The sequence below is a fragment of the Lycium barbarum genome, chromosome 1 (assembly GCF_019175385.1).
Source record: "Lycium barbarum isolate Lr01 chromosome 1, ASM1917538v2, whole genome shotgun sequence".
Classification (NCBI taxonomy): Eukaryota; Viridiplantae; Streptophyta; class Magnoliopsida; order Solanales; family Solanaceae; genus Lycium; species Lycium barbarum.
In genome coordinates, this window is record NC_083337.1 from 154755173 (window position 1) to 154766865 (window position 11693).

The following is an 11693-nucleotide window of genomic DNA, read 5'->3' on the forward strand; positions in this document are numbered from 1 at the left end:
TGAATTTGTAAGCGGGTATAGGATATGTGCTTGGGTCTTAATATATATTTATGAGATAGAGAAAATATATATGCAAGAGTTCTTTAATGAAATGGCTAATGATGGTGGTTTGTTTATGAACACAAATACTTATGAACAGCGTAGAAGGCTTGATGGATTAAATATGCTAAAAACATGAACAAAACGGTCGTGGCCGGATCAGAAATTGAAGGAAAGATTGTATATATGAGCTATTCTATTACAAGTGTTCTTGGAGAAATGTGGGAACCAACCTCCCTAAGGAAGGAGGACATGCCCTATTTATAGTGCCACCTTCTGGATCTCATACAAGTGGAGAAAAAATAAATAATCATGACAATGACAGCCCTGCACGGATTTGGTGGGATTAGACTGATGGCGCCGTCTGACACACGCATGGTAGGTAGTTGACTATGACAGCACGCCACTGGTGCGGGGCCCGCGGGCGACGGTTACGCGGACCAACAGCACCCGGTCCAACGGCCACCCGGTCAAACGGATATTCGGTCAAACGACCATTCGGGGCAATGGCCACAGACGCTCGGATCAGCAGACTTGGCCGTTTCGATGACGGAGAAGACAGACTCGTTTAGCCCCGGTACAGATGCCTTCTCCGGGTAGGACTGAACAGATCCGGTATGTTCTCGCTCCTTTTCCATCACCAATTTACCTTATCACCGTTTTGGCTCATATCCGATTTTCACCGTATACAGATCCGACACGCACCCATCAATATTTTTGAAGAGACGACTAAGCAACATAGGCTCACGGAGGTGATAATGCGTGGTGTCTAACTTTGAAAAGGAGGGGGAGGGGGCAGGGGCAGGGGCAGGGGGGATTGTCTCGCAAGGAGGCGGCATGAAAACAACTAAATAGAAGAGTTAAAAACATGTTGAAGACGAACCTAAGGATGAATGCAGAACGTGGCTGAAAATTGATAGGGTAAACCTTTAAGGCTGAAAGGTGCACGCCGAATCAATGATTGCCCACTTAGACTTTCGGTAGAGAAATTTTCACCACTCATCCCTTTTTGGGATAATTATACATTTAGTAAATATATATATATTTTTTTTTAATGAACTTTTTAGACTATGGCCTAGAAGTAAATTGCAAATTTTATGAAAAAATATTAGAGCCTATAAAGGGATATTTGAGCAAATAATTCCCTTTTTGTGCCTGTAAAATCTCTTTCAGTTAACAAAACCAACGAATAATTCTTCTTTAACATAAAACCAGAAACGCAAGCTATTTTAAAAAGTTCACCATAAAAGAGTAAAATAAAATAAAATGGTCATCCAAATGAGTTTGGCCAGTGTCTTTAGAAAAAGAACAAGATAATGAAGATAGACGACGAAAATGACAGGTTAACCTATAGTACTAGTTTTGAAGATTTCAATTCTTGAATACCCTTTTACTTGAGATAATGCAGAGTATTTACTCTACTTGATATTTTTTCCTATCAACCCCGACCCCTACCCATTTTCTTTAACACAAGTTTTGACTTTTGAGTGCAAATACAATTGAATGGCCCTTCATTACAAGATCAGTCGATTATTACATGTTGACTTTAAATGTTATGCACTGATAATGTAACAACCCTTCACACAACTAACATTTGTTGTGTTCCAGCTTTGGATCCACAAATTTTGGGTTCACTTTTTATGAGACAAAAAGAAACCTCACAACATCAGTGTGAGTCACAAAATACTTATTTGTCTTATAACACGTCACATTACACTGTCAGTGTATATAGCTTAAATCTATACGTGCATTACATCCTCTCTAACAATTTAATAACCTTATATTTCAAAGGTTTTAATTACTTTTAAGCTGGTTATTTACTCTAAATTTATGTACCATTTAAAAAAAAAAATCATTTACTACCTAATGAATATAGAAGATTAAAAGTAAAAAAGAAAAAAAAATATTTAATTAATTTTAAGGTTATTTACTATATATAAACTCTATCTTGTTGTCATATTTTTCCTGCAATCTTACTTGGAAAATTTCTCTTCTGGGGTGAGGTCTGTATATATCCTATCATTCTCAAACTCCACTTGTAAAATTATATTGAATGTATCATTTTTTGTCGTTGTTATTTACTCTAAATTAATTACTCTGTGTCTTTCAAAGCTATTGGGTACAATCGCTCGCAAGTCTTGAGATGTTTGCATGCTAACTGAAGAATGCCCTACACTTGCTGCCTTGCTGTAGGTTAATTAAGTAGACTGCAAAAGTATATATGTTCAGGAATGTGCTATAAAAAGTACACTTCTATTTTAAGTACTGTATATATTACTCCATACATCTTATAATATGAATTAAGAGTAAAAAACAAACCTTAAGTATTTTTTTATTTTTTTTTTTAGTTTCCTACTTGAAGTATTATGTCCAGAAGTTTTTAACTTAAACTATCACTAACTAGTTGGTGATAGTTTAGGTTGAAAATTCTCACACCTGATACTTCATGTCGGAAACTAAAAAAGAAGCGATACTTGAGATGTGATTTTGATACTTTATCTCTTATCTTATCTACATAAACACAGATGACTAGTTCATGAAAAAAAAAAAAAGGCTTACACCACTCTTTCTTATTTCAGCATCTCAAAGCTGCTAAGAATTAAACTCTCTCCAAACGGCATCTTGTTCAAGAAAATACCCAGCAAAGTCGTTATCTGTTGACCACCACGGTCGATATAGCCACGTATCAACTGAGTCACTCAACTTCAACTCGCTCTTCGACTCGTCCAAGTCAAAACTAATTCCCTCCAAGCTAGGAAGCTCTATAATTTCACCCAACTCATCCGACCCTGATGTTATTTTATCAATTGAACTAAGAGAAGACGAAGAATTTGAAGTTGGTTCTTCCATTGCAGCTGCTTTAGCTGCAGCAGCTTGTACATCTCTTGGTGACAGTGAAATTGGTCGAGGCAATGAGTTAACTAGATGAGGGAAATTTAATATAGATGAGTTCTTTTTAATACTTAACGCGGCAACATCGTGTGCTCTAGCTGCCATTTCTGGTGTGGGATAAGTTCCGAGCCAAATGCGTGACTTTTTACGTGGTTCACGTATTTCAGACACCCATTTGCCCCAACTTCGCATACGAACTCCTCTGTATATTGGGTGTTTATTCCCAGCATTAGCACTCTGTCTTACTCGCTTCGTCATTCAATTAATATTTTCTGCTTTTTAGCCTTGTTTTGAGCCGAGGGTCTATCGGAAATAACCTTCGTATCTTGTGAAGATAAGGGTACACTCTACTTTACCCAGACGTCACATGGTGAGATTATACTGGATATGTTGTTGTTGTAGCCTGTTTTTGGTAATGATTTGCTGTGTCGAGGGTCTACAAGTAACAATCTCTCTACTCTACAAAGATAAAGATAAGGTCTGAGAACATTCTATCTTCCTCAGACTCCACTTGTAGGATTACACCGCGTATATTGTTGTTGATTTGTTGTAATGGAATGATGACCAAAGGAGAGTGAGGAATGCCTTTCTGCAAACAGAGGAGAAAAAAAATCAGTGTGAAATTGTGTGAATTTCTGCTTTTTAGAAGCAAGAGGAAAATGAGGATGAAAGGAAAGGACAAAACAACGAAGTGCCGTTGGAGGGGGAGGGAGATAAGGAATTGGAGAGGAGTGTGTTTTTCTTATAGAGAGCGAAGAGAGGAGAAATAGGCTTCATCATTATAAATTCTGAACAAGCTCAATATTTATATAATATGAAGAGTGTAGAATTTTCATTAAATTTACAACTACGTCTATAATTTAGACATAAATAGATTAGGTATAAGTGATTAAATTTGTTGTACTGGTAAGTGGTAACTTTTAAACGTTAAATATAACACCTTTCTACCAATACTGACGGTTAACTAACCAACAGATAACTTATTACTAGATGGCCTATGCCCGTGCTGTGCACGGGCCTAACATTTCGGATTATAGTGGATCTATGTATATGTAGTTGTGTTTAGATAATGATAATATATATATATATATATATAGAGACACACATACTATGTTCAAAATACGATTAATATAACATTGTAGTTTGTGCTCCGTATCTAAAACTTTATTTTATTCGTGTTTGCTACGAAAATTTCTTAATACTTTTTAAAAGAGAAGATTTGTTTAAAAGAAAACTATTTTCTTCTCTTTGAGATAAAATCATAGCAATATTTAAGCATCAGTTGATACTTTCAATTTTAATTCGATTAATTTAAAAGTGTAAAATACTTATTATTTTTTATCAAATTTTGATTTGGATAATTCTAATTCAAATTATTAAATTAATTTTACATGTTTGAAACGAAATAAAGTAGAAATTAATTTTCTATTTAAACGAAGAAATGCTATTTTTAAATTTTTGGTAAATATTCTCGGTTTAACTCATTTTACTTGTCATGTTGTCTTTTGCATGGTTTTTTAAGGAAACGCGAATTAGAATTATAATTTGACTAATTTATCTTATTTATTATTTGATCTTCATTTGATATTAATCTCTTTTCACATTTATTAGAGTAAGAATAAAAATAAAATAGTAATTAAATTGTATGTTATTTTTTAAATATATATATTTTAAGTATACTTATTTTAGTAAACATAATAAATAAATGACATGGCGGAATAGAAAATACAGCAATTAAATATTTTGAAGAAAAGTAATAATATGAGGTTCATGTTTTTTGCTGTGCAATAATTTCATTTGCTCTCACTAATGGGTTAATATGCATGTGGCAATGAATCCACTATTATTGACTTGATGGGGATACTTTGGGAATTATATGAATATTGTTTGATTTTTTAGTATATGGGATGCACGTTTTTTTTTTTTTTTTTACATTGCCTTTTTTTTTTAAAATATGGGGTCCTTTTTTTTTTCATGAGTTTGAAGAGGATGGGGTCCACTTTTTTTCATGAGTTTGGGGAGGGTGGGGTCCAGTTTTTTTTTTTTTTTAAGAGTGACTGTCGACGAAGCATGGGTAAACCGATGCTTCTATATAGTAGAAAAATAGAAATATAATAAAGTATTTCTATGTACTTTTTAGAAGAGTTGGTAATATAAAGTATAAAACGTCATTTGTTTTGCCTTAAATAAAAAAGTGGGTGGGACCACAAAGAATTTTTTTTACTCTTAAATAAAAAAATAGGACCGAACACGGATGACGATGTTGCCTCTATAAACTAACTCTTCTATATAGTAGTAATAGTAAAGTAATACATATAATTTTTTTATCAAAATTTGATTTGGATAATTCTAATTCTAATTATTATATTAATTTTATATGTTTAAGATGAAACGAAGTAGAAATTTGATTTTCTATTTAAATGAAGAACTTCTATTTTTTAATTTTTAGTAAATATTTTTTGTTTAACTCATTTTACTTGTCATGTTGTTTTTTACATGTTTTTTAAGGAAACGTCAATTAGAATTATAATTTCACTAATTTACCTTTTTAATTATCTGATCTCTATTTAATATTATTTTTTCTTTTATGACATTAATCTCTTTTCACATTTATTAGAGTAAGAAAAAAATGAAAAAGTAATTAAATTCTATCTTATTTTAATATATAAGTATTTTAAGTATGTTGTTGTACAACATGTGCTCCCACTAATGGGTTGATACGCATGTGCCAATGAATCCATCATTATTGATTTAATTGTTTGATTTTCTAAGCATTTTTTTTTAACATTGTTTGTTTTTTTAATTTGGGATTTTTTTTTAATATTAGTTGTTGTTTAATATATACGGGGCCCACATTTTTTTTCCCAAGAGTTTGGATGTGGTGGGTTACACTTTTTTTTTTAATACTAGTTGGTGTTTAATATGGGCCATGAAGAACTTCTATTTTTTAATTTTTGGTAAATATTTTTTATTAAACTCATTTTACTTGTCATGTTATTTTTTACACGGTTTTTAAGGAAACGTCAATTAGAATTATAATTTCACTAATTTAGCTTATTAATTATTTGATCTCCATTTAATATTATTTTTTATTTTATGACATTAATCTCTTTTCACATTTATTAGAGTAAGGAAAAAATGAAAAAGTAATTAAATTCTATCTTATTTTAATATATAAGTATTTTAAGTATATTGTTGTACAATAATTTCATTTGCTCCCACTAATGGGTTGATACGCATGTGGCAATGAGTCTATCATTATTGATTTAATTGTTTGATTTTCTAAGCATTTATTTTTTAACATTGTTTGTTTTATTAATATGAGATTCACCTTTTTTTTAATATTGCTTGATTCTATTAATATGGGGTCCATTTTTTTTTTCCCGTGAGTTTGGATGTGGTGAGTTCTACTTTTTTTTTTATTGCTCGATGTTATTTAGTATGGGGCCCACCCTTTTTTTTTAAGGGACAACGGACGATGAAGCATGGGTCTAAACCCATGCTTTATATAGTTTCTTTTTTTTATTGGATTCCCCTTTTTTTTTTAATATTGCTTGATTCTATTAATATGGGGCCCACAAAAATAAAAAATAAGATTGTAAAAAAATAAAAATTGTGGGCCCCCCATAATAAGTGAAACCCATCACATCTAAACTCACGGGAAAAAAAAGTGGACCTCATATTAACAAAATCAAGCAATATTAAAAAAAAGTGAATCCCGTATTAAAAAAATAAACAATGTTAAAAAAAATTGTGGGCCCCATATTAAACACCATGCGTATCCGTAGCAAACATTAATATAATTTACGCAGCACAAACTACAATGTTATATTAATCGCGTTTTGAACATGGTATCCCATATTGACAAAATCAAGCAATATATATAAAAAAAAAAAAGTTAATCCCATATTAAAAAAATAAACAATGTCAAAAAAAAAAAGTTCAGACTTTATATTCTTAGCAAACACTAATATAATAAAGTTTTAGATACGGGCCCAAATTTATTTATTTTATTATTTATGGGGCGGGGGGCAATTTTTTTATTTTATTTATGGAGGACCACGACGGACGACGAAGAGTGAGTAAAACTCACTCTTCTAAATAGTAGAAATATTACTGACAATATAGACGCACGCACCTATAGTGTAGAACATTTTTTGCATCATTAATACTATGTTTTTATTATTTAACAGGTAATATAGTTTATTATTTCTAATTGTTATACTAAGTGTTTTTTAGGTTGACCTAATAACATATTCTTCCATTTCATTTTAATTATTGGAGTTTAACTAGATAAAAAGTTTAAGAATGTAAAAAGACTTAAATCAAATGTCCAAAAGTGTTGAACTTGGGGTTCTGAACATGCTATTTTGTGAATTTTTGTGCCTCTTACTTGTAAAAATAGTCATGAGGGAAAAAATTAGAAAATAAGTACTCCCTCCGTCCCAATTTATTTAAAGGTTAATCAGTTTGGGGAGTCAAACAACTCTTTTTTTAATTACAATTTTCTCCAACTCTTTTTATATATTGTGAATTGTTAATTATGCAGATTATATAGTTTTCAAATATGTAAATTTTATTATAAAATACTTGAAGAATCAATGTTTAAAATTAAGTTAAAGGAAAAGTTGTTTGACTCCTCAAACTGGCCAATTTTCAAAGAAATTGGGATGGAGAGAGTATATGTTTTTAAATATAGAAAAGCATTTTTTTAATAGATTAAAAAAAATGACATATAAAATGAAATTGATGGAAAATCATATGACAGTGTTAGCAGCTTTAACAAGATCCAACAAATCCAAGAAGAAGTGATGAACTATCAAGTGTTGTTGGACAAATTTGAAGAAGAAGACAAAAGAGAAATATTCCAGGTTACTTTAGACGAGCAAACTATCTTTTTTAGTTCATACATATATAAAATGAAGTTTGAGGTTGATAACTCAACTTTATTCTTGGCTTTTATATTTTTACATTACTTAAGTATCCTCATTTGTAATATCATCATAGAGTGTATTATAAACTCTGTGATGATCATAGAATACTTAGTTTTCTCTAGCTCTTATTTTCTTCATGCTTGTTAGTTAGTAGAGGTTTTGTTACCTCATTAAGATTAGTATGGTAAGGTCTAGCCCCCCTTGCTTGTACTATTATCTGTGTGAGGTTAACTTTTATTTATTAATAAAAAAAAATTACTTCCAAAAAAAAAAAAAAAAATTGATGGAGTATAAATTTGTCTACACTGTGCATATTCTTTCATTACTGATGATAGTAACCTTCCAAACTACCCAAAGCACCATTTACAAAAATACAATAGACTCGTGGTGTAATGGGACCAACAAGAAAGTTATGTCATTTATAATGCGAAAGGGGTCCCCAAAAAGCTCAATAAAAAGACCTCTTTCTTTAATGTAGTTTTGGTAGCTAGCTTTTAATCAAAATCATCCACGTACCCTTCTTTCATTTATATATCCGTTGAGTAGAAGTTGTAGAACCATTATACTTTTGTCCCTTATACGTGTTCAAACATTAAAATCTGGCCCATCTCCGTATTCTGCTGAAAGGCTACCTCCCTTATTATAAACTAAATTAACCTGATACATTTCCTTTAACGACATTCCTTGACTATAAAGTTCCGAGTAATATACTAATACTTTCCAAATAAAACATTTTACGTTATACATCTTCAATCATTAGAAAATGAATAACATGTCACAGTAGTGACGGATGAATGCCAGATATACAGATTAAGTATATGAAATGAGAGTAAATATAGTTGTGTTGAAAAATAGTGTATGTCGGCATTTTTTTTTAAAATTATTTGGCGTAATACTATTCTCACGACTAAGGGTGTACATGAATCGGGTTGGTTCGGATTTTTTAAACACCAAACCAAACCAATCGCGTCGGGTTTTTAAATTTATACACCAAACCAAACCAATAAAATTCAGGTTTTTCAACCTCGGGTTTTCTTGGGTTATTCGGTTTTCTCGGGTTTTTCGGATTTTTTTTTTTCGGAATAGTCTTGATACAATACATATAACTTTTACTTCAAATATTTCTGTCCTAGTAAGATACAACTATATAATTAAGGTGTTTCTTAAGAAAATAACACAAAATGTGAGAAGAGTGATAACATTGTATTAAAATATTCAACAAAAATTAATAAAATCAGTTAAAATAAATATTTCTAATTAACAAGCCATAAAGAAAATGACCATAATCTAAAAATACTAAGTCATGCTAAAATAAACACGGCTAATAAATATTAATTACATGACAAAGAAAAAAAACTTAAGTTATGTATTTTCACTCTCTAAACTAATTATGCAAAACTAAAGAATAGACATCCAACATTATTGTCATTCCTAGTGGTAAATTGAATTTCTTTTGTTAGCGTTAGTGTTGAGCTGGTTTTGGTTTGAACTTTATTTGAGTTACAAATATCCATAGGATATAAAACTTATTGACATTCAAAATTCTAAGTTCAAGCTTGAATAATATGATAATAGATAAAAAAAAACTACGAAAAAATAAAAGAAATATTTATAAATTCCATTACAAATAAATAATTTTATGTATAAAATATTTTAAAAATTGAATACATGTAATATCGGGTTGGTTTGGATCGGTTTGACTTTTTTTAGTTAAAACCAAACCAAACCAATTATGATCGGGTTTTTTTTCTCAACACCAAACCAAGTCAAACCAAACCACTAGTCAGATTTTTTTCTCGGTTTGACTCGATTTATCGGTTTGATGCGGTTTGCCGGTTTACTTTGTACACCCCTACTCACGACTATATTTCATCCAAGTCTATCACTATCCCAAGGTAGGAAAAAGCAAAATCGATGTTATTCTGCAACTTCTCTCTTTTTTTCTGTTCTACTTAGAGATTCTTCTGTGCTGATAGTCACAGCATAGTGCTTGTTTATTATCACTAGCTACTTCTAGAAAAGAGACACTTGTCTTGAACGTGTTAATCCAAATTGGCGTACACTCATTTTCTGAAGAACGTGATCCACGTTTTGTTGAGAAGTACTGTAGTAATGAGACAAGGGAAAAACAACAGAGAGATTCTGAAGTCTTGGAGAAAAAGAATGAGGTAGCAAAGAACTCACATCATGGGTATTGATGCGAGGAAAACGATCATTATTTGGGCTACAAATAGACCTTAGGTGTTGGACCCAGGTAGAGGCTTATTGGAGACTTAAAAGGCCCAAAGAGAATAGGCAAAATCCTATTGGAATCACCATTAGAAAGAAAATCACAAACAACTGCTTTTCAATTTCTGTAATTGAAAATAACTATTATCCTGAAATTTTAATTTCTATAAGTGAAACGACATGAAGATAGAAGCTAAACTTGAGGACATTGTCATAGAGTTTCACCCGTAGAAGTTGAAACTTCAGAACAATGACTATTTTTATAGGGTTGAAAAGTGGTTATTTATGACATTTTGGTGTGTCAATATAATCGTCACCATTATAACCTGTAAGTAGGTCGAGTACTTCCTATTTGCCACGCTTTTGCAAATCAATCTACTTTTACATATTTCCATAACACTCCATTTTGAGATTTGAGTGTCGCAAGGCAATTGGGTGAGAATGGTCCTGCCATATAAATTCGGCCAAACAACCCAAGTTTAGTGGTAGTGACCACCATTTATACTAGCAAAGGTGCTTTTCTTAGCATGCGTGATTTAGGAGCCGTTTGCCTATAAAAATTATTTACTTTTTTCGAAAATAATTTTTCACTTCATTTGAAAATCAATTTTTACTTATGAAAATTTCAAATTCAATTTAAAGTTGTATTTCAAATTTAGAGAACAACTTATAACCTGTTTTTCAATTTATCATTTTTTACTTTTGAAGTCGTATTAAAGTACATTCAAGCATAAACATTATTCTAAACATTTGGAATCTATGGATTGATGTAGTAGCGCAAAAGATTTGAGGCTATTGAAGCCATGGTTCCAACGTTCATCCACCATTCCACCAAGAGTTCATTATTATATATTTCTCTTGTTATTGTATCGCGCTCACTTTCCATATTATTTCATCATTTGGAATTTGAACTAAGCGAGACTTTGAAGAGTAATTTGAAATTCTCTTCAATATACTTTAATGTCTAGTATAGGTATTTGGAAAGTTGTTGCAATTGAAAATACACTCAATTTATTAAATTCAAATGATTACGTAAAAATTTACTTTCAATTTTTTCGATTAGTTTCCTGGCTACTTCCTTCTTAGGGAATAAAAAGTAAGGTTCTTTTTTTTTTCGAATGAAAAAAGTAAAGGTTTACTTCACAAAATTTTGAATTTTATTTGGAATTGTTCACACTGTTGCAATTCTGTTGTAGTATCAATTATTATGATCCATCATATGTTTCTTCTTCTTGTATACTTGTCGTGAGTACCATTAATACTAGGAAAACTTAAATAGTTGGTATTGTGACATTGGGGGTCTTCTCGTTCTTTTTTAAGTTTAGAGAGTGACAATATTTGGACTTTTTCTCTACGTTTTTATGTGGTACAATTGGTTAAGACGTGGAATGTTAATCTTGATGTGCAACTAATTTTCTGTGGAGATCCAAAATAATTTAACTTTAAGTTTTTTATTTTATTCCAAATGAAATTTACTACTATGAGTCCGTTTGGATTGGCTTATAAGTTGTTTGGCTGGCCAACTTAAAGTCATTTTGTGTTTAAAATAAGCCCAAAAAATAATTAGGCCCGTTTGGCTTAGCTTATCTAAAACAGCTT

General features: G+C 31.1%; 1 protein-coding gene across 1 annotated transcript; it reads right to left on the minus strand.

Annotated features, from left to right (window-relative positions):
• Nucleotides 1–201: 201 nt before the first annotated feature.
• On the minus strand, nt 202–3731 carry LOC132645867 (dehydration-responsive element-binding protein 3-like). Its single transcript, XM_060363111.1, has one exon. It carries the CDS (start codon nt 3187–3189, stop codon nt 2632–2634), a length of 558 nt encoding a protein of 185 aa, XP_060219094.1. The 5' UTR covers nt 3190–3731; the 3' UTR covers nt 202–2631.
• Nucleotides 3732–11693: the final 7962 nt, after the last annotated feature.